The sequence below is a fragment of the Salarias fasciatus genome, chromosome 19 (genome assembly GCF_902148845.1).
Source record: "Salarias fasciatus chromosome 19, fSalaFa1.1, whole genome shotgun sequence".
In the NCBI taxonomy this organism is placed as follows: Eukaryota; Metazoa; Chordata; class Actinopteri; order Blenniiformes; family Blenniidae; genus Salarias; species Salarias fasciatus.
The window spans coordinates 18,774,314-18,798,054 of record NC_043763.1 but is presented as its reverse complement, the minus strand read 5'-3'; the positions used below and the strand labels follow the sequence as shown (position 1 = coordinate 18,798,054).

Genomic DNA, 23,741 nt, shown 5'->3' with positions numbered 1-23,741 from the left:
TTTGCTTTCAATGACAGCCGGAGTCCCTTATTTATGGAACAAGCTTTTGAGTGAGCGAATTCCTCCCTGATTTATGTGACAATATGAAATGAGTAAAATGTGAAGCCTGTGAGGAGGATGAAACTATCCACCTGTAGATCAACCCCCTTTAAAGGAGAAGAGCTATCAGCTGAGCCATTGAAGCTGCAGGTGCATGCAGTTGATTTTAACCCTTTATATGACATTACTGTGGATATTTCAACACTTTAAGGTCAGTTGAAGATACTTTTATGTGCTATTCGCACACAATAGAATTGAATAGAATAAAAATATTTTAATCCCAGAGGGAAACTCTCTTAACTGCACTCTGAAATCTTTTTTTTAATAATATTAGTTAAACAGTACTATACTGACCAAAATCAATATTTCACTGTTTCTCGCTTAAAAGACTTTGGATAGATTTCTGTATGGACTTCATTTTCCTCTAAAATGTTTTGTTTGCACGATATGTACAATTGTTTATTCTTAAGAGTACCTGCACTGATTTGACTTACTCAGCTGATGATGCTCATTTTCAGTTTTTTTTTGTTTAGTTTTTAGTTTTTTCAGATGATAATCGATAAATCAGGTGAACTGACAGGAAAGCCATTTTTGAATAGCTGAAACATCTCGATGTTCGTCCCTTTAATGGTGTTTCACATGATCATCAACAATGTTTTTAGCCTGAGAGTTGCAGACGTTAACAGATAAAGGGTTAAATCTGTACTGTAAATGTGAAGACCAGGATCATCCGAAACTCTGAGCCGACCTTTAAATGGGCTCAGCTGCCAGGTAGGAGGTCGCGTCACCATGGCGACAGGGTCAGAGCCCTGCTTTTACGTCCACTCGGAGTGAGCTGGAGGAGCGGAGAGGTGAGGACAGGCACGTTGGGCCACGGGCCAGTGAAATTCAGCAGTCCTCTGTTCTCTGGAATTCTCTCTCTCCCTCTCTCTCTCTCTCTTTCTTGCTCTCTCTCTTGCTCACTCTGTATATCTGACCTGGTTGGAAGCCAGAGTTCAGCAGCTGTCAAATCCAAATGCCACAAAATCAGGGTTTGCTTTTCCACACGGCTGATTTTTGCACCAGCGGGGTTTCAGCCTCCGCTCCGGTGAAGGATGTTTCTTTTTAAGCTCCAGGTACGGATGAGGAACTGCTCTTGGAAACGATAAAGCCAAATGATCTGAAGGCTCATTGCAGACATCTGTTGCTGATAATCCACTGGCCTCAGCTCAGATTGACGAAGTGCAGTGAAGTCCTGATAATGGGATGGTCCCTTCACAGGGTCAGTGGGTGGATCGATCCTGATTCTTCCCAGAAACTTTCCTTAATTTTCCTCTTCATCTTTCAGCTTCTCGACCTTCATCGTCCCTCTGATCTGTGCTTAATCCTGTTTCCACTGTTTCAAAACCTTACATAAAAGCAGGTATCGTGACTGTCTTATAAACCTTCCCTTTCATGACACCATCCTGCTGCCACACAGCCGCCCTGCCACTGTCCTCCATTTTTTTTTATTTTTATTTTTTTTTAATAAAACTGTCAGAACAGAACTGCTGAACTTCTGCAGATGTATAAGTTGCGTTAAAAGAAAATGAAAACAGGTTCCAGTCCCAGCTTGAATATATTAGGTGGAAAAAGAGAGCACTGTTATTTGGAAGAGTAATAAAACTGGAGAGGTTCAGTAAGGGGAATTTTCCAATTATGATTTAATGAAATAGTTGATAATAGTGGGATTATTTGGATGCTTTGTTTTCATGAATGACTCAAGCAATTAAAAAGCACATATTTGTAACATACCAGAAAACTACATGTGTGTGTTTTTTAAGAGTTAATATCACATATTTGTTTCCTTTTATTTACTGTCTTTGTGAAACAGTAAATTACAGGTCATAGTTGGTTTGGTCCCATCCAGCAGTAACAGCAGATAGTCAATGGATCCCTGGCCTCTGAGAGTAAAATCAGCAAAAACTGGCAGGTGTAGCAGCTAAAGCCATCGTCTTCAGTTCCTAAAATGTTGTTCTTACTTGTAGGGTTTTTCTGATGTAAATTCTTCATAAAAGTTGACAGAGAGCACACCCTCAGTTTTGTAAAGCACATGCACATTCTAATTAATCTGTCCCTCTTCCAGCCTGGACCTCTCTTCTTCCATTTTGAAATCGCTGGTTTCTATTTGTGTCCACTTCACAGGAATCACACTGTCATCTAAACCATGTTTGATATCATTAGGCCTGCTTCCTCTCATCATTTCCAGTTTCTGTCTGCACAGTTTTAAGCCACCCCATTGAAATATTGTCCTTGTCTGGCTAATACAATCAGCGCTAGCATCCTTTAAGCCACAGGAAACCATTGCACAAGGCTTTATTTCGTGAGAAAGAAATGACATGCTGCTCCTGAGATTTAAACATTAAAATAAACTTCATACTGACTAATCAGTACACTCTGCAACAGAGCAGGCGTGTGTTTGGGACAAATATATTAAACGTAAGTCCTCAGATGTACCTCCATTGATGTTAATGGCTCCATGACTTCACAGTTGAAGGATCAGGCCTTTTGACAAGGTAACTAACATGAAACATCATGAAGCAGCCTCTGAGCCCCCCTTTTGTTCTCCCTCCCCTCTTTTTCATGCTGTTCTTCATCGTCTGGTACGGAGCGGTACGGCTTTTTTACTTGAGGCTTGTGTGTGTGTGTGTATGTATGTGTGTTTCAGAGTGAACTGTTGAACGGAAGATAACAGTTCGACTCCGCTTCTGCTCCTGACGACTGACTGACTCCTCGTGTTTTTTTACGCTTGTTAAGTAGCAGGCCATTTGTGTCGGATTTGATGTCGTACTTGACTGTCGGTGTCTCTCTAAAGGAAAAACCACTGCTCTTTTTTCTATTTCGTGCCTTGCCATGCATTTTTAGCTGATTGTGCAGTTGGAGAGACCCGTTCCAGGGATCCAGTGTGACCTGTGACAAGCCTGTTTTGATATAACTCAGCGGATGTTTGACAGTTTGTGGCTGTAGTCTTGCTGGAGATTGTGCTGAGGAGAATAAAATGCAACTTGGCTGCGAAAGACATCTCTTCCACCCATTTAATTTTTTTCTCCTCCTCACTTTCCACTGGAAGTTATGCTGTTTTCCTCTTTCTGCTGATGTTGGGGAGGAGGAAGTTTGTGTAAAAGAGGCTGGCAGCTTTGAAATCGGGGGGCTTGTTTTGGAATATATTATTCAGGTTGGGGAATATATGCGAGATGGGGCTCTCAAAAAGATGAGTTTAGGATTAGGGATTATGGTGCAGTAGTAACTTCATCTTTAATCAGATTTCGTGGCAACTGAGATCACCTTCTAGTTCTCTGGTTTCACATGTTATGCGCTGGGACAAAGCGTTATTCTGGACATTCCTCGGTGTTCATGGACTGGCGTTGTGGAAATGATTTGATATGAGTGTCTCGGCGCTGACAGCGCTTTCTCGGTTTCCCCCGCTGTTGTAGCTGAGTTAGATTTGTGTACTAAACAAAGCGCTGTTTGAGGAAGTGTATAAACCCTCCAGTGAAGTGCTTCCACATATTGTTTTCATTTTTTTGATATCATAAGCTTGAGCTTGGGGACGGCTGGTGATCTCAGTAGTTCGCTTTTCCTCTGTTTCAGTTTGGAAGCGTTTGCATGTAGCTGAATGGAGCAGATAACAGTTCCGCCAGGGGAATCAAATCAAACACGACTTCATGCCAAGAACAACCTCGTTATGACATGGCTGTTGTTCTTGGCACACAACTGTACTTTTCTCATCGTCCACATGTTGACCTGCTGGAAGATTCCCTTTTTTTCTGACCAGCTGGAGTCATGTTAGATCTGTTTTTTTTTTTGTTTTGTTTTGCATTATAAACCCTGTAAACGCCCTTACTGCGTCTCTGTTGTTAGAGCTTGTTGTCTTCCAGTCACAATGTTTGCGGTTGGATCGCTCATTTGTGTCGTGTCCTTGGCCGAGGCACTGAACTCTCAAGTTGCCAGTGGAGGTTTGAGCGCCTGGCATGACAGCCATCTCTATTGGTGTCAGTGTTTGTGTGGATGTGACTGACCGTGACTCAGTGCTTGAAGACGATAAAAAAGTGCTTCATAAGTGAAGTTCATTTCCCAGTAAAGTTGTGTCTGCAGATCTGTTTTTTGATATGGGTACGCCGATGTTAAGATTCTACTGAGCAATCATGTGCTTTCAGATTGTCACCCAGTTACAGGAGCACATGGAGGTGAATAATTAGATCACATTTACATCAGACTTTTAATTCCGAATAAAAGCAAATTCTGCTTTAAAATGACCATGTAAACATCTCATTCCAACTGAAATTTTCTTCCAAGTTAAAATTTATTCTGAATAAAGTGGCCACTTTATTCTAATTTTTGAAGCATGTTATTCTGCTTTAACTTAAATCCAGTCGTTCTGCACATGCTCGTTCCCAGAGACACACACATTCCAAGATGGCGGCGAGAATGGAGATGAGTTATTTATCAGGAGCCTTAGAAGAAGTGGATGCTAAACTTTTTAAAACTGTAACATTAAAGTTAATCGAGAAAGGGGAAGAAAAAAAACCCAGGAAGCAGACTTCTTCCAGTAGATGTAAATAGGTCACTTCCGCCTGCTGTCCAATCAGAACCCTTCCCAACCCCCAGAGATAAAGCAAAATTCAATGGAGGTGAATAAACATGTTTCCCATGCAAACATGAGGGAGAATACTTTAATTCCAAATTATTAATTTTGGAATAAACTAATTCTGAATTGGGGAAAAAAAAAACAAAACAAAAAAAAAAAAACGCCATGTAACCATGGATATTGCTTTAAACACTAGTCAGGGCCAGCCACACAGGCATTCATATTCAGTCACACGCAGCAGGAGGTAAGCCACACTGGCAGATGGTGTTGTGTGTTTGGAAAGGTGGGGGTCTCCATGTTATGTATGTTAAAGCTCATCAACCTTATCTTTAAGTGCTGTCAAGTAGTTTAGAAGATAAAGGTTTCTTCACAGAAGTTATTGGTGTGAGTGCAGGGGTCCGGGAGGAAACGGCTGCAGAGCGTCATCTCCCATCATGCAGGCTTTTCTACTCAAACCGTGTATCAAACGCCACCCCCGCCTCATCCGTTTTCCTCACAGTTAGCCACTGACACTGATCTGCACACAGCTTACGGCAGGAATGTGTGGATCACCACCAAGTTTACGTCTTGGGCGCCTCTTTCTCATATCTCACTGACAAATCTCCACCTATCGTCACCGGCAAAACTGGTAATGAATGCAATCCTCGGAATGAAGCCGTGCACCATGTATGTAGACAGTCAAGTGCTGTGTTTCTCATTTGTGCTCGGATGGGAATTGTCTTGAATTCAAAGCAAATGCACAGCAGCAGTGTCGGACAGCAGTCTGGCCTGTACGCAGCGATAGAGACGGACCCAAACCTCTTTATACCTGAGCCATGTCATTGTGATGTTAATGCAGCCTGTGCTAATTTTTCTGCTCCTGGCCAGGTTACTCAGGTAACCGCTCATGCGAAGCAACCAACCGGGGACAGAAAATCTCTAAAAATCAAGTATTCTAATTGGAGCGTCAGACTTTGATTTGCTTTCCTCATGTGCAGCTTTGTTGATTATCAGCAGTGACGCTTTTCTCTGATTCGTTGTTGGAAATAAAGTAAAATGGTTCAGCGTTCTAGCTACGCACTGTAATGAATCTTTTACTTGAGAGATGAACAGCTCTGTGCTTGTTTTAACCGACAAACACTTTGAATGCAGTAAAAGTTTGTTTTGTTTACCTTGACTTCAGTTTTTCCTTTCCTTGAATACCTTCCTGGAATACTTCTCTCCCGGCTCGTAATCCGTTTGGGTGGGTGTCGACTCTTGAGTTGAGACTCGTCAAATAAGTAAAACAAACGTCCTCCTTGCCAAAGGGCTCTTTGAACAGCCTAATTTTGATCCTTAACTCGTCCTGTAAACCTCCCTGTGGAGCAGCTTGGTGCTTGTTGTTGTAAGGGGAACCGGAGACCTCCGAGGACCGGTCTCCAGCCTTTCTCTCCTCTCTGCTCTGTCTGAGCATCAGACTAACTGCAGTCGTCATGATTCCACCCAATCCTTTTGATTCTGTGTGTTCGCTGCCACTTAAAGTTCATGGTAGATGTCACCAGTTGAGAAGGAGTGAATGAGAGCCCTGGTTGAGGTTTGTTTCAGTGATACCTACTGTCTGGATTCCAGTTACTTTGTACTCGATCTGCAGGTGCTGGTGGACTAACTTCTTAAATCAATCATTTTACTCTGATGAACGACTATTTTAATTTTTTTCTGCAAAGTGAAGTTTTTGTGTTTTTGGATGCAATTCAGAATGTGGCAGGCATCGATCTATTTTCTGCTCACAGTTGTACCTTTGACTTCAGCTTATCAGCATGTAGATATCCACAACTTGACAAAAACCCTGATATTTTTTTCTTTCCGCCTCTGAAACGAAATTTCATGAGATAATGAATGGTAGCCTTTATAACCAGCTGATAAGCTTTGCCAGGAGGATGATCTATTAGTGTTTGTAGGATTTAACAAACACGATTGTTCTTTTTTTTTTTTTAAAACAGTAGACCACTTTTTAAACAAACTGCTTGTGCTTTCTTTTAGCATTTAAAAAAATATATATATTTTGATGATGCTACATGTATTTCTGTACCATTGAAGCGTTCAGTGTGGTTTCAGCCTTGTGGGGATGAACAGGACCTCTCCACACTGTGTTGTGTGTGGATCATAAGTTTTGGCTGATCATGGAACGAAGGCGTCTCTGTCAGCAGCAATCTGAAAGATGAGAGAAAATGGTCTGCTTGTGTTGGTTCCCTCTTTTAAGTATGTTGGATTTTGCTTCTTTGCACCATTCCTCACAATGTTTTAAGGTCAGTGCAGATAAACTGAAAGAGCAAGTGTGGTGTGTTTTGATTACACACACACACACACACACACACACACACACACACACACACACACACACACACACACACACACACACACACACACACACACACACACACACACACCCACACACCCTTCCCCCATCAGAGGAATTTTGTTCCCAGGGCTGCCTGGCATTCCTCGCTGCTGCATCATGGGACCTCCGACTGTGTGTGTGCGTGGTGTGTGTGTGTGTGTGTGTGCACACACGTTTACAGTCCTGCTGGTAAGAGATAACATATCAAACCTGTTGTTGTTGTTTAACTGGCAGATAAGACATCCATCCATCCTTATCTCTCACAATGTTTATTTTTACCTTCGCTCTCTTCCTCTCTACCTTGCTTGTCATTGCCCCCCCCCCCCCTTTCTTTTTTTGACCCTCCTGCCACCTCCCTACACCGTACCCGGGACCACCCGGTCGCTGACAAAGCCGTTGCCATGGCTATGTGTGGCGGCGGGTGGAGGGATGTATCTGTCATGATGTCGTCTTTGAGCTGCTGAGGAGTAAGAGGGAAAGGCGGGACGAGGGTTTGATAGAACATGACCATGCTGTATTTCACGGCTCATCCAGCTGTCAGCTGCGCAGCCGGTCACATCCCTCGGCGACAGCAGGGCCGCTTTAAGGCCGTGAGTCAGGTCAGCTGGACAGTGGAAGTGTAGATTGTATGAGGCTTTGTGGGGAGCTCCTTCAGTGGGACTCTGGGGTTGGATGGAGCAGACAGGTGGAGGAGTGTACCAAAAGTCAAGATAGGTTTGTTTGTGTTTGTTTGGATTTGATTGTGTTGAACTTTCAGTTCAATGCGATACTGAATGAATGGAATTCCTTTTGTAGCAGATTAACATCACAAACTGCTGTAGGGATTATGCAATTTTGTCGCCTGGCCCCGACCTTAGAATTACCCTTAGTTTTCCTGAATGGGCTTTTGCAATTTAGGTTCTTGGGTAACATTTTATGGTTAGATGTCGTGTCCTAAATTCACCCATTTGGCCACGTGTTGCAGGTCACACTCCAGAGTTAAAGGCATATTCGAGGACTCTCCACTGATTTCGTACAGCATGGCCGATTTTCCATTTTTGGAGCACTGCGCATGCGCGGCTCCCTCCGCATGAGGACTGTGGGAGCGCGCACGTCAGCCGCATTTCAGTTTGTTTACATCCGCGCAGCTGGAGCATCGTCTTTCCGCATAGGATTAAAAACACATTTGTAATCATGTCGGACTCTTCTTCCAATCATACATAAGAATATGATCCGTAAAGTAGTTTCTTACGTGTTTATGCAACAGAAACACATTTGAATGGGATAATAAGCAGGTTACCTGTCCAGCAGAAACCTCCCCACGTCGTGATCAGTTCTAATTCCCTTTTATGTTTTGAATGTTCACCACCTCGTAAAGGAATCTCCGAGTAAAACACGCGTTTTGCCCTTCTTTTCTATGGCCTTTCTTCTATCCTCTGCCATCTCAAACATTGTTCTTTTTTTGTGGCTGGCCATCTTCGGAGGCGCCGGGAGGAGCAAGCCGCTTCTGAATGAGGTGCTTGGGTAGCTCCCACTGCATGTCACTTCCTAAACAATGCTCTGCGCATGCGCGGCTCGAAACCAGAGCGCACACAGAGGTGGCGACTCGACATGATATGTCATCACGCAAAGGCGTTCCCACATTGATTGGCATTATGACTGCCCAATTACGATTTGGAACCATACAATTCTGATTGGTTCTAAGGATCCTGCAGTATACCTTTAATACTAATACATTGCCACACTGCTGAGGAAAGATTAGGAGAGTAATGATCAATAAACTTTACCTCGTTCAATGCAGGTCAGACTCAAGCATGCAATGAGATTTTTTTTAAATAAAATGTTTTAATATCACAACAAATTTCATATTGTATTGCAATGTCTCAGTCTAATATAACTTTTAGGATAAGGATTTGTTTGCCACATACCCACCAATGTCCAGAATTTACAGGCATATTACATGCTGCAGTATAAAATGAGGAAATGGATATTAAATGTAATGATGGAGGTAATTACATGATAAGAATGAAGGTGCCGCCATTAATACTTTATAGACTGAGCTCATGGTCCAACTTTTATCTCCTGTTTAAACGGGTACACAAAGTAACAATCACAGTAATTTCTAACAACTAAAAGAGCCTTCTGCTCTGTCTGTTCACTTCAGAGTCTCAATCTTGTCTCATGTCAGTTATTTTCGCTGCACAAATCATGAGTAACAGTCAGTCTTCTGCCATATGGGCCTTCTTTGGCCCTCTGCCTGTATGTTGAACCCCCACTGATCTATTCTATCCTCCTGTTGCTCCCCACAGGTGATGGTATCATGGCTGCTGTGTTCACTGAGCTGCCCTCCTAGACTCCCCCGTCACACAGACTCGCTAAAGCCTGCGCTGCCGTAGGATCTGCTCAGACACAGACGCTCAGCGCACCACGAGCGTGCGGGATGACAACCTCCCATCTTAATGGCCACGTCGCCGGGGAGGGAGGAGGAGGAGGAGGAGGAGGAGATGAAGAGCTGAGGGGAGGACAGCCGCATCGGGAAATGGCCGTGGACTGCCCGGGAGAGCTCGGCAGTCGGACGTTACCCGTCCGAAGATCGGCACAGCTGGAGAGGATACGGCAACACCAGGTATGTGCATCCACAGGTTCTTTCAGCTGGGCTGGCTGTAGGCGTGATGGTGGCAGGAGTCACAGGTCACCAACAGGTCAGAGGTCCTTCAGGAAGTTACAGGGAGGAGGGAGCACAGGCTACAGCAGGGAGACAAAATGTTTGTTACATGTAGTGGAGAATGCGTTAAAAAAGGTCTGTCAGCAGTATAAACATATAGCAGCTTCACTACAAAATGATCCAAGGTGATCTGAACCAGCTGTAACAGTAGCTTTTATGAAATAAGAAGGTTTTAAACCTGATCCTGAACTGACCCTGGTTGTTATGAACTTAGTAAGAATTTTAAATTCTGTTCTAATGTTATTGGTACATCGTCATAAAGATGAATAATAATAGTTCAGTCTTGAATAACAAATGCATAGGTTTTTATATGGAATTTTGAGCCAACACATTCCTGACTCGAGAGACATTACACAGGTGAAAGAAAGCAGTCCTGCACTCTTGTTTAACGTGGGAGTGGAAGGATAAGTCCTGTTCAAAGAAGACTCTCAAGTTCCTCTCAGTAGTGCTGGAGGTCAAAGTAATACCATTAAGTTTGACTATATCTCCATCCCTGTTTAGTCTGAATTCAGGAACAGAAAACTCTCTTCGGGTTGGTGGAGCATCAAGCATGTCTGACTGCTGCTGTTTACTAAAATCCCATCAAGCTTTTTACTGAGTCATGCTTTGTTGTTGTTTTTATCGAACAGTTTTAACATTTTTTTTTTAATGTATGACAAAATGAAGAAGTCAGAAGTTCTAGGAATTTTTTATTGATTTGAATGCTGTTATTTTATGACAGTCACTTGCCACATAATTTTTAAGACTGCATGTTGATGACGCCTTTATCTGTGTGTGTGTTTTAGGAGGACCTTCGGCGGCGTAGAGAAGAAGAGGGTCGCCAACTGGATCTGAACGCCTCGCTCAGACTCAGGAAGCTTTCCCAGAACCCTCACATCGGGATCGACAACCCCACATTCCTACAAGACACATACATACCGCAGCAGCCGGCGCTTGGCAGCCAGCAGACGCAGCCACCGCTGGGTAAAAAGAAACACACACACACACACATCACACACTGTGTGAAACAGCACTTCATTTTGTAAAGATTTGAAGGAAAAAACGGACAAAGTAAGAGATTCAAGTGCAGTTGGGGGGGGGGTTAAGAAATTCAGGAGACAGGAAAAAAAAAAAAGGACTGAAGAGAGTGAAAGTGAGGAGATGAGAAGAGGGAGCGAGGAATGCGAGGAGGACATATCTCCCATCAAGGGAGGGAATTCCTCAGGGAGGGAGAGAAGCACACGAGGGGAGGCACTCCGGGGCGACTTAATTAAAGCTGTGTTTGTGGGGGTGGCACTGTTGACACACACAAACAGGAAGACACAGTGTAGAGTGAGGAGAAAATGAAAAGCAAGAGTCAGGACAAGCAGGCAGGCCGCCTCCCGCTGACTCCCTCTGAGCGTCTGAAATCCGTCCGATTCGGATCCCATTCACCGAACGCTCCCTGGTGTTTTGTGGTTTTTCCCAGCGTATCCCTGTTTACTGATGCGGCGTGTGTGTGTTTTTGGCAGAGTTGGATGAGCTGCTGCTGTCGCTGAAGCAGATCCGCGGCTGCCTGACTGACCAGCAGAGTCAGAATGACATAGAGCTGGTTCTTGCACTACTAAACAAGGTAATTTAGAAGGAATTAGATGGAAAGAGCCTCCAGTCGCTCCAGAATTGTAGTAGTTTTCAGAAACTCTCTGACCTCTGGAGGTAGAGAGGACTTTAAAAAAGAGGCCTCCATGACAACGGGGGCCTCATAAGACTCCTCTGAAGGAAAACAGGCTGCATTGTTTGCTCATGAATGTTTCTTTTTTCCTAAATTATTAATCTTTATTTGAAAGCGATGGATGTTTTATTGAAGAAAAATTTGAGAACAAATGTTTTTCATGTTTAAAGGTACAGTGTGTTGGACTTGCATTGTTTTGTCGCCTGTTGCTTCTTTTTTTCATGCTTGATAGGTGGCGCTATTCTTAGTTGTTAATGCAAGTGGCTGTTTGGATCTATAAGTAATAAAAAACATCACTGTCTTAGCCAGATACCTTTTACGCTTTGAATCAAATTACTTCCAGAAATGTACATCAGGCTAAAGAGAAAGATGAAGCTGATTTTTTTTTTTTTTCCATCACCGTTGTGGGTGTAGGAATGGAAAACATGCTCATACTGTAAGTGTGTGAACTGAGCTTCTCTCTCCCATCTGCAGTCTGACTTCCAGTCGGCGCTGAAGGTCCATAATGCTGTGGCTGCCAGCATGCACCGGCCGTCTCCCCCATACCCACACACACAGCAGGCACTTCCTCTGGCCATGGAGGTAACACACACACACACACACACACACACACACCTGCCCTTTGATTTCACTTTTACTCCTGCTTTGATAATACTTTGGCCTCTTTATCTAGTTGTCTAAAATGAATGTGTGTCAGTTTGAATACTGAGAAGCATTGTTCACCATCAATTAGGCCTGAAACACTCGAGATTACAGGAACACATGGGCCTAAAGTTCATGCACAACTTTTACACTATTCAGATTTTTTTGAAGTGACTGATTGAAAGCAGGAAAAAGAGTTAAATTGTTCTGACTGCTAGATGACAAGTTGTGGAAAAACGGGGATTTTCCAGTCAAACTAACATCCATGGTGCCCGTATGATCAGTGCCGCAATTATATCCCGGCTCCTGTGTGGAGCTGGCTAGCTGTCAGAGCTATTCATGGCTCATTTCAGTGGAATCTCATTATAAGCAGCACATTATTTGTGCTCCGCGTTGGCATCTCCGCCCCCTGCCCTGCATTTGGCTTCGACAAGAGAAAAGCTCCCGGTTCACACTGTACTCCTAGAAACACGTTCCTTTGTCACACTTAATGAAGTGGAAAAGTAATGAGGAGGAATATAAACTGCCACAACGGGCAGGATTATTTGAGGATCTCTTGGTTTCAGATGCACGTCGCCGCTGCTCTCCTCTCGCTCTGTGTTTTCAGACATTTCCAGGCCAGGTAGCAATTCAAGAGAACTGAAATCCCACTTTGAATGAGGCATGTTTTAGGTCAAATGTGTGTTTTATTCCTCCTTGTCATATTCATTTCTACAATAAAAAAGAACAGAAAATAAGTGGAGCTCAGAAAGCGTTCGTCTGAATGCTCTGTTATTGAAAATATTCCAGTAAAGATTGCCATTTTATCGTAGGAACCTGTTTTTTAAGACTCAGCATGTCACAGGTCTGTTATCAACGCTGGGTGGAGTAAATTCAGTCAGAGATGAGATTGATGTCAAACTTCAGCAACTTGCTGCTACATGTTAGCAGACAGAGTGCTGCTGAAACGACTCTGGATATGGAGCAACCACAAGAAAGCAGCTTTTATAGGGAGGGAGGAATAACGCCACAGAAAGCAGCTGAAACAGCCTGTTTTATATATGCGTGTTTTTTAGGTAATTTAATTTTGTACAGATTTTCTGTTGGGAAACCCAAATCCTGAACTCCAATGCTGACCATTTTTATAGATTGTGCACAGTTGTGCACATTACAGCTTCAGATAAATAGGAAGTGTTACTAAAACAATACAGCAGCATGACTGTAGATGCTGTATTGTAGATGCTGTCCTGTAACGCCATCATGTCGTTTGCCGTTGCCATGGTTTCAGGTCAGGAATATCATCCAGACAAGTCACAGTAAAGAAGGACTCGAACTCCACAGCCTGCTGTCAGACATCCACATCCAGGTACACACACACACACACACTGCATCTGTCTTTCTGACTAACGAATCTCTAACTTTAGCGCTGATCCCTCGACGCTCGATTGCACGTGATCCGATCATCCAGCTGAGCGGCGCTCGTGTGTGTTTTACAGTCGCTGCTCCTGGCCCACGACAGCGTAGCGGAGACGGAGATGCAGCCGGAGTCGCTGCCCGCTGAAGGAGAAACGCTCACGCAGTGGGGAGGAGAGACGGTCAAGATAGTCCGCATTGAGAAGGCCCAGGACGTCCCACTGGTGAGTCCAACGCGGCATGCCGAAGTTTAAATAAACCAGCTACAGACGCTGATTTAGGGTGAAGATCAAAATGTTTCTACATGGTAGAAGTTTATACTTCTGGTCTATCTCTGTTAAATTACTGATTACTTTGTGGAACATTGTGTCAAAGTAAGACTCTTCTACTCTCCTGCAACAAGGACAAGGTTCGGGTGAAGCTCGTCTTTGTATCTGTTTTTCTGTTTTGTTTTGTTTTGTTTTGTTTTTTTCCAGAATATCGGACTCTTAACTAAAGCCAGTTTCTTTCAAAACACATGTCAGACACAAGGTCCTGACAGGACTCTGTCTGAATATCAGAGGTTGCAATGCCCTGCCACAATCAAGCTGCTGATAGTTTCCATATGAATGACCCGTGAACGCTTACGTCATTTTTCTCAATGATTAATTACCTTCAAAGTATTAAAGTATATCTGCTAAATTTCACTTTTTCAACAGTTTAGCTGATTCTTTTTGTCCTGCAGGGGGCGACCGTTCGGAATGAGATGGAGAGCGTTGTGATCAGCCGGATCGTCCGGGGAGGGGCAGCCGAGCGGAGCGGCCTTTTATCTGAAGGAGACGAAATACTGGAGATAAACGGCATCGAGATCAGAGGGAAGGACGTCAACCAAGTCTTTGACATTCTGGTAAATGGAGCAGCTCGGTTTGACTCTGAAAGGCAATCAGTGACACAGAAAAGTGCCAGTCGGAACGCTCAAGAAAGTGGTTGTACCATTGGAGAGCTGCAGGACTAGCTTTGCCATTAGCAAAAGCTTTTATGTTACAGATACTATTTCACTGAACTCCTGTTTACCAGAAGAGGAGCACCTCATTTAAGTAATTTTGAGTCCTTGGCAGCAACGCCAAAGTTGTGTTTTCATGCGACAATGAAGAAATAAGGAGAACTTTCATTTTATTAAATAAGTACAAGATTTCTTTTTTTCTGTGTCATCCAAAATAGCTAAACTTTTAGAGAAGTAGCTGCAGTGGTAACCTTTTTGTAATATGCTTCTTATTATCAAACTGCTACAAATGTTTCACTTCTCTTCTCTGTAATGTTCAAAAATGAGAAAAATTGTGAGCTGAACAGCTTCACTTTTATACGAGACTCGAGAGAAACATCTTGCACCGTCGTTTGCTGTTATTTTTATCAACAAGTACGAGCTGTTCTCTCTCCAGTGGATCCTTCAGTACAGACAAAGTGGGAATTGGGAATTATGTTTATGACTGCTGTTTCCAGTTATATGTAAACCGTAAAAGAGCTGTTGTGTTCCTCTGACAGTCTGTGCGTGTGTTTGTGTGTGTTTGTGTGGCTCAGGCGGACATGCACGGCCTCCTGACCTTTGTGTTAATTCCCAGCACTCAGAGCAAACCTCCTCCTGTCAAAGAGTCTGTGGTGAGTGCCCAGTTCCCAGCATGCCCAGAGATGAGCTAAACAGAGCGTCCTCAATGAAAGACAAAAGACGCCGTCTGTGCCTTAACAACTCCCTTTTTTTTTTTTTGCTGTTTGTTGTCGATCACTCCTCAGGTGCACGTCAAAGCACATTTCGACTACGACCCCTCAGACGACCCTTACGTGCCGTGCAGAGAGCTGGGCCTGTCCTTCCAGAAAGGAGACATTCTCCACATTATCAGCCAGTCGGACCCCAACTGGTGGCAGGCTTTCAGGGACGGGGACGAGGACAACCAGCCGCTGGCTGGGCTGGTTCCAGGTACGGCTGCCGCCCGCGTTCCGGCTTCTTCTTTTTGCTGCTGTTTGTTCCCTCTCATACTCTGTGTTTCCTCCTCAGGGAAGAGTTTCCAGCAGCAGAGAGAAGCCATGAAACAGACGATAGAAGAAGACAAGGAGCCTGAGAAGTCTGGTCGGTTTGGCCTTGTGCCGCTGATACCCTCAGTTTTGATTGTCACGGAAAAGCATCCAGTGTTTGATGCCGTTGGTCGTGTTGCGTACAGGGAAGCTTTGGTGTGCGAAGAAGAACAAGAGGAAGAGAAAGAAGCTGCTGTACAACGCTCACAGGAATGACGGTGCGTCCTGACGCTCAACAGTTTCTCATCCATTACACTTGAACCTGTGCTTCTGATTGCTTTACTCCTTCATCAATCTTATTTATTTTATTCATTTGCTTAATCTGCTGACCTTTGTGTCATTGTTCCTAAACAGTGACAGTAAATTCTGGTCTGATTCTTCTTTATCTTTGTATTTCAAGTTGAGGTCAGAGCTCATTTTATCTTGGCCTGTGTCAGGACACGTCTGCGTCAGAGGGGTGTTGGTCTTTTTTTGTTTATTGCCCTTTGAAGGGGATTTATGAATGAAAAGGTTGATATTAGGAGTCATTACCAGGTGTTTTCTCGTGTAGAACACATGATGGAAGTCTCTCATGAGCCCGAGTCCTCTTTTCTCCCTCTCTGAGGTTTACATGAGTTTTTTTTTTTTTTTTTTTTTGTGTGTGTGTGTGTGTTCTCCGGTCTAGATCTTGACAATGAGGAGATCCTCACCTACGAGGAGATGGCGCTGTACCACCAGCCAGCCAATAGGAAGCGGCCCATCGCACTGATCGGGCCGACCGGCTGCGGGCAGGTGGAGCTTCGGCAGAGACTGCTCAACAACCAATCAGATCGCTTCGCCGGAGCCGTACCTCGTAAGCGTCTTACACACAGGAACAGAGGACAGATCATTCAGTGGACTTGTGTGTAAACCAATGTGTGTGTTTGTGTGTGTGTTGCAGACACGACACGGAACCGCCGAGACGGCGAGCTGAGCGGTCGAGACTACCACTTTGTTTCACGTCAGACTTTTGAGGCGGAGCTGGCCGCTGGTAAGTCTCCTCACCTCTCGTCCAATTTTGTTTCCAAACAGCTCAGTTGAATGAGGGAAACGCTCTCTGTGTCTCAGGGAAGCTGATCGAGTCTGGAGAGTTTGAGAAGAACCTGTACGGGACGAGCACGGACTCGGTGAGGCAGGTCATCAACACTGGAAAGATCTGCGTGCTCTGCCTGCACACACAGGTGTGTACACTCCCGGCTCCAGCCACGTCCACACATACGAACACACACACACACAATGGGATTACAGCTTCAGTGTGTGTGTGTTTTCGCAGGCTCTGAAGGTGCTGCGGAGTTCGGACCTGAAACCTTACATCATCTTCATCGCTCCGCCTTCACAAGAAAGACTCCGAGCTCTGCTGGCGAAAGACAACAAGAACCCCAAGGTTCCCTCCACTGCCCGTCTCTGTCTGCGTCCACGGCGCTAAAAGATCCTGCTGATAGAGCAGCAGAATGACTTTCAGTGTGTCTATACTGAGAATTTACTGCATATTTCAGTGTGTGTCTGCATTTATTTGTATCAGTATGTTCCTGCAGAGACCTGCAAATCTACTTCTGTAAGATCAGACATTTACACCTTCAAGTCTCAGACAGACGTCTTTCCAAACACACACAGATGAAAATACACTCTTCACCGCTTTGGCGTCACTGATGATTGCCGTGTGTGTGTGTTTCCGTGCAGCCCGAAGAGTTGCGTGACATCATCGAGAAGGCGCGGGAGATGGAGCAGAGCTGCGGTCACCTGTTCGACGCGGTCATCGTCAACACGGACCAGGACAAAGCCTTCAACGAGCTGCTGCGGCTCATCAACAAACTGGACACTGAGCCTCAGTGGGTTCCCTCCTCCTGGCTGCGCTGAACGCAACACACACACACACACACACACACTCACAGTGGCACACGCCAGCGGGAGAGCAGAGCCGCAGAGGCCCCACCCACTGCAGGCACGCCCCGCCACAGGTTAGGTAAAGCAGACGCTGAGACTCAGCTGGGAAGGAAAACTGTACGATTCTTCAGTGTTATTACAAATAAGATGGAATATTAGGCCTCTTTTTTTTTTCCTTTTTTTTTTTAGAAAAACGTCACAAGAGAATCATGATGTTTCCAAAATAAGTCAGGAGAAGAAAATGTGTCATGATTCTAATGAAAAAAATGTGAAAGTGACTGATGTTGTACTCCTATGTGACAAAAGTTAGATTGTTATTACTTCATGGAGCTGGCTGAGCTTCACTGTTTTCCTCCCTTAAAAAAAAACCTCAGAGCTTCATCATTAACCAGTCTGACCCGGTGACCTTTGGCCTTTCTCTTGTGAGTCGTTGGGAGAAAAACAAAGTCCGCCGTTTGATTGATCTCCCGCTTCCAAACACGTCCATCACGTCTCTCATAAGTTTTCATTTCACAAAACTACAGAGCGCCTCTACTTCCACCTCTTGTCTCTGTAGTTCTCTGAATAGGACATTATTTTATCAGTATACATTTATCTGTTAACATTCAACTTGTTTCAATCACAGAATTCAACATTTCAGTCTTTGGATAAATGATCAGTTTAATTTACTCTGATTTCTCTGAAAATATACAAAAACTACATAAAAAAAAAAACAGAACTATGTTCATATAGAAGGAGACTGTTGTTGGTTTTATTGATTCAGCACTTAAGTTTTCATAATCCTCAGATTAAAACAGCATATTTGTAATACTGGCTGATAATATGTTACACTGTAATTAGACACCAGCCTCACCTGTATCCATGTTGCTCGGAGCGAATGAAGCAGCCCGAGCCAACAGACAAAACTCGCCGTTTAAATCCCCCCCCTTTAGGGAAGAAAAAGTCTCCTTTTAGGACTGATGGATCCGCTGATCCACCTTTACTCTCCTTCCTTTGAGTCTCAGAAGCTTCCTGAACGTGCGACGTCTCCTGTGCGATGATCTGACCGCTGGCGCCGTGCGCGCTCACTGTGTGCGCCGTGCTGTCTTCATGCAGCTGTTATTAGCCTCACAGCTGCCACATCTGGACCTGGATTACCGATGTTTTCCTGTTGTTGTTTTTTTTTTTTAAAGTCGTCAGTTACGTTGGGCCTTCGTTTGTTTGTTTTTTTTAACCCTCTGATCATTTCAATCCTCTTAAAGTTGTTTGAATCTGTGTGAAGTTTAGATTCAGGACTCTTTGATTTAGCTTTTTTTTTTTTTTTAAATGGTGGCTTCAACTCCTGTCTTGACTGCAGATTTCCCACAAGCCTTAAACAATACAAGAAACTCACTACAAAAATCAGCGATTATGCATCATGTGCCTCCATATTTGTCATTTTTGAAGAAGTAGCTATTAGGCCTCCGACGACGATAAATTGTGGAACTCACACACTGTTTTAGTGCGCATGTAGACGTGCACACTGTGCCTGTTTATTCCCACGGAGAACCCTCAGTACCGCCGTGCTTTAGCGTCAGCCGCCGCCCCTCCTGCAGGGGGCGGCCTGCTGACGCTGCACACAAAACACACACTACAACAGAGACCACTGACCTGTGCAGGTAAACACTAGCTGTAGATTATTGTTGTGCTCCCGAAGGCCACTCGAGAACGGATGGATGGATGTGTGTGTGTGTGTGTGTGTGTGTGTGTATATGTGTGTGTGAGTGTGTCTGTCTTTGAAGACAGAAAAGTATTATTATGACCTGAAGTAGACCTGACACCGTATCACTGTCATCACTGTGTAGAGCATTTATATATTTGTAATATTTAAAATAGATTTATGAAGTCCAGAGTGCACCGATAGAAGCGAGGGGGGAGGGGGAATTGGGGGGGGGGGGGTGGAATTAACTGCATTGAATGTAAAGTTAATTGATGCCACTTGAAGTCACTTCTTCCTGAGAGAAAACTTCTTTTTTGTATGGATATTCACAATGAATAAAGAAATAGATGATTGATAGAAAGTCGACGACTCTGTGTTGTTTCTTTCTTCAAAATGAGTTACGACAAAAAAATGGCAGTGTTGAATATGTGGAAAAACAAATACAAATAAGTAATTTTCTTATTCTAAATTTCTACAACAAAACTGACAAAATTATGCATAGAGCTTAATATAAAATATCAAAAATAATATTGAAAAGCTAAATTTTAGTTACATTTCATGAATGTAATTACATTATTGTTAAATTGATCACAATTACATTCAATTTCAGGAGTCCCAATAAATACAGAGATGATATGGAAACATTTAATAACTTGTAATATTGAGAATGGATTTGAAAGATTTAGAATGAAAACATTGGAATACTGAGAAGCATAGTTCATAAAGTTAATCATCAAAATAACCTTTAAATCATTGAGAATAATGTCAAACTATCAAGAATTACACAAGATGTGTGACAAATGCCTTTTTAAAGAGGGGTATTTAAAGTTGATTTGATTTAAAAAATGACAGTACTGTTTAAACAAGTTGAAATGTTCTTGGGAAAAAAATACAATTTTTAGACTTAGGATTAGTCAGACAAATGTATCTAAAAAATAATGTTGGGAATTGAAATATGAAATCTAATTGCTAAGAAAACAGTTACAAATCAAGTGAAAATGTAGAAAAAGGGTGTAGTCTAATTAGAAAGAGAAACTGGTAAAAGTTACTTTATGTATAATACAGATCAGAATTTTATCTTGTAGTAACACACACCCACCACTGAGCGTCGCTGTCCCCCACATTATGAACTCCACGCGTGAAGAGGTCACAGAAAAGTTTGAAGAGCACGATCCCGTCTTTGTGTTTCTGTTTCCTCTAACTTCTGTGTGAGATCGTGATCCTGCAAGTTTGCATATGTGAAACCTGCTCACGCTGAATCTTTTGTACGGCGCGGATTTGAAAAGTCAAAAGGATTAGAAATGTGTCGACACTCTGGATGAACAGCAAACTGACACGTAACGTGGGAAAGCACCAAGTTTTAACTCCAGCTTAATCATGTCGCAGCTGCTAAATCTCCATTTCACAACATGAGATCAGCGACTTCTACTTTGCATGTGGCCTTTAGATGTGAGCTGATCTTTGGTTTCTTTTTCAACATGTTTGAAGACCGATCAAAGAGTATACAGGTGGAGTGGGAGTGTTCCCCACCGGTCATGTTTGTGTTGGCTTTTTACAGCAAGGCCACGTTAAAGCGATTTTTTTCAAAATGACCCAAATATAAAATAAATAGCACGTGATGGATGTAGAGTGACAATCACATCGACAGTCACATGCTTACTGCAGCTACCCGTAAATCCATCTGTTAAAAAAAACAACAACAACTCAAGAGCAGGAAGTTATATTAACTTTGTGTCTGTCTTGTAGTAACACATTGCATCTTGAAGTGAACTTTTGGATTGCCTTTGCACTTCCCTAAAATTGAAAAGTTACAGGAAAAAACAGCATCCAGTGTTAAGGAAAAGAAAAAAAGCAGGTAATGCTTGGGCCTTTGTTTTTAGAGTTTAGATTTGTTTAACTTCATTGTTGACTGTATCTTTGCAACGTATCTTTGCAATACATGAAAAAGTTGAAATCTCTTGGTCAATTCTCATCAAAAAATAAAACAACAGGCAAAACATATTTATCTTTATGCTTTAGAAACTGAAGTTGCTCAAAAGCAAACACCGTTGAGCTGAGAAGTGGGCCAAAAAACAATGTACAAAACGTACAGGTGTTGTGATATATCCATGATAAGCAGTTAAATAGCTAATATGTTACTTACAAGATTTCAAAATGATGGTTTAAAAATCTGAATGACTTTGATTTCTATTTATTTGCCTGAGATAAAGTGAATGCTGGTTGGATACATTTATATTGAGTAAAGTTTGAAACTTGAGTATGACATTTCACACTATGTTTCTCTCAAGAAAAATTCAATTCAATTGTCAAAGATTTTGATCGAATTTAAAACATTTTCTCAATGGTGACCTAATCCTGGTTTTATTTTCATCCCATAGTTCATTTTTCAATTAATCAATTTCAAATAATAATTTTCTACATGTTTTGCTGATAGGATTTTATCATTGGGCTAGGCATCATTTAATTTAATTTAATTTAATTTAATTTAATTTAATTTAATTTAATTTAATTTAATTTAATTTAATTTGATATTTTGAGTTATTGAATTGTCTTGCACCTTCTGTACTCTTTGATTGCTTGGCTTGTACGTCACTGACGTCACAGAACCACAGTTCCTACATCGTGATTGGTCGGTTCACACCATAGGCGGGAATCATGTAGCTACGTCACCCGATTGGTCAATTATGCTGTCAGTCAGTCGGACTGCACGCCCCCCCTCCCCCCCACCCCCCCAGCCCCCGTTCTCACAGTCAGGTTGATGGAGACAAGTAAAAGAGGGAGGCAGAGAAACGCCGAGTGGATGTAACAAATAACGGACAAAACTTTTGTATTTTTTAACACTCCTCAATTTCCTCTCTGGAGTTTTTTGCTCCTGTTTTGTCTTTTTCTTTGGTAATTTCACGGCGGTCTCGCCGCTTTACGGTTCGAGTCGTGTATCCCTGGCAACACGATCAACTGTCCCTGAGAAGTTTGGATCAAGTGTTTCACCGACAGCCGGAAATTTTTACCGGATATTAACCCGCCACGCTTAACGGAACCGAGTCTGCGGGGCGACGCGGCGAATGTGGACGTATTTTTTTCTCACTTTCAACTTTTTTTTTTCTTTTCCCCCCGGAGTTTAAACCGAGTGGGAAACGGGACGGCGCGAGACAATAGTGGTGCGTGAGGGAGAGCGAGCTCGTGCAGAGGAGGAGGCGGAGGAGGAGGTGGGGGGGATCGATGCCTCGCGGGGGCTTTGTTCTGTCCCGTGTGGTGACCTCCCGCGAGCCCGCCGCGGATATCCACCCGATCGACTTGATGATCGATCCGTGATCGAGCGTCCGGCAGAACTTCAGCATGGATGTGACTCTGTCCGAGTTGCTGGCCACCTTCATGGAGTCGCCGCTGGTGGTGTGGGTGAGTGGAGGGTGGGGAGGGGGGTGGTGGTGCACACACACACACACCTCTGCTCTACACTCAGGTGCATTGTTGTGACTCTGTCACGATGCATTTAAATTTTAAAAAAAAATCATACCCCCCCCCCAAGCAAAAGTTGGATCTCGTGCAGAATGTAAATAAACAATAAATGCATTGATGCGCAAATCATACCAACATCTTCCACGTGGAATCCAAGAAATCTAGTGACAAAAAAGTACCCCAGTAAAGATGAAATAAATAAATAAGTAAATAAATAAATAAAAGTTGTGTACACAACATATAAGATGAATAACCTGTCAGAAGGACTGTGTAACAATTTGTAAAGAATTTTCGTTTCATTAGCTATTATTGTTCTAAAACTGTATATGATGGCCATAAATAATCTCAGGTTGAATTGCAACTAAAACAGACATGAATTTGAATTGCCGACCACTGCATGGACACAGATCATCTGAAAACCACTGTCGGTGAACACATTTCACCACTATATCCACAAATGAAAAAGCTGGCAGTGGAGAGAGCAGCGTTGTGGATCCAGGCATCTGGAGGATGAGCTCAGCTGAAAAGGAGAGGTGGTTGGATGAGGAGACACAGTTGGAAGTCTCAGCTGGAGGTCGTCCACTTCATGGGTTTAAACGCCCTGATCTGAGATGGTATCTGGATATAATCTGGATGTATTCCGACAAGGGTTTACAAACTTCTTCGTAAGCCTTTAATTTTGCAAACTCTTGATCTTGTTGATCTCCTTAGCATCGATATACTGTTTCTTCTTCCCTAATAAAATGAGGTTATAAACAGATCAGATTATTCCTGCAATCAGATCATGTAATAGTGTTATTGATTGCTGGGATAACCATATTTTGCAATAAATACAAACCCCTAAGAATGTAAAACCTTTATCAACATTGTTTTATATATTTACTGTGTTTGAAGACATGTTCGCATCTGAAGAAATGTATGGCCCTTGTTATCAGTTCTGACCTTCCCGCAGCCCGCTGTTGGCAGTTTGTCTGTGACAGGTCGCAGGTCAGTCAGCGGGTTATCGATCTCCTGCGACGTCCTGTTTCCGAGTGACCTCACATCCCGCGGACCTGACCGCTCTGCCCTCTTTGTGTGACACCGAGGACTCTCTCTTTCACTTCTTTTCACTTTTTATTCGTCGTTGCACACCAGGGAGTCAGTCGCCTTCACTCTGTCGGTGAATTGAGACTGATCAGACAGTGTGTATCTTTGTTAGGAGAGCTGCCGTACATGCCCTCCCGGGCCGTT

The 23,741-nt window shown here is 43.2% G+C and overlaps 2 protein-coding genes across 4 annotated transcripts in view; both read left to right on the top strand.

Moving 5' to 3' along the window:
- Positions 1–23,741, top strand: part of pals1a (protein associated with LIN7 1, MAGUK p55 family member a) — a 40,396-nt gene that overhangs the window by 2,244 nt on the left and 14,411 nt on the right. Inside the window, exons 2-17 of one of the 2 annotated variants that reach the window (XM_030116417.1) lie at positions 9,290–9,606; positions 10,491–10,668; positions 11,196–11,296; positions 11,870–11,977; positions 13,305–13,382; positions 13,513–13,653; positions 14,154–14,315; positions 14,987–15,064; positions 15,197–15,380; positions 15,459–15,530; positions 15,622–15,693; positions 16,140–16,307; positions 16,395–16,484; positions 16,562–16,674; positions 16,767–16,877; positions 17,174–17,373. In XM_030116417.1, coding sequence (XP_029972277.1) covers positions 9,421–9,606; positions 10,491–10,668; positions 11,196–11,296; positions 11,870–11,977; positions 13,305–13,382; positions 13,513–13,653; positions 14,154–14,315; positions 14,987–15,064; positions 15,197–15,380; positions 15,459–15,530; positions 15,622–15,693; positions 16,140–16,307; positions 16,395–16,484; positions 16,562–16,674; positions 16,767–16,877; positions 17,174–17,350 — 2,019 coding nt within the window. In that variant the 5' untranslated portion in view covers positions 9,290–9,420 and the 3' untranslated portion in view covers positions 17,351–17,373. Of the gene's footprint in view, positions 1–9,289; positions 9,607–10,490; positions 10,669–11,195; positions 11,297–11,869; positions 11,978–13,304; positions 13,383–13,512; positions 13,654–14,153; positions 14,316–14,986; positions 15,065–15,196; positions 15,381–15,458; positions 15,531–15,621; positions 15,694–16,139; positions 16,308–16,394; positions 16,485–16,561; positions 16,675–16,766; positions 16,878–17,173; positions 18,314–23,741 lie in introns of those variants that run through there. The other variant, XM_030116416.1, reaches the window with a different exon arrangement.
- ccdc88c (coiled-coil domain containing 88C) overlaps positions 21,848–23,741 on the top strand; it is a 36,333-nt gene continuing 34,439 nt past the window's right edge. For both annotated transcript variants that reach the window (XM_030116413.1, XM_030116415.1), the window contains exon 1: positions 21,848–22,451. In XM_030116413.1, coding sequence (XP_029972273.1) covers positions 22,392–22,451 — 60 coding nt within the window. In that variant the 5' untranslated portion in view covers positions 21,848–22,391. The remainder of the gene's footprint in view (positions 22,452–23,741) is intronic.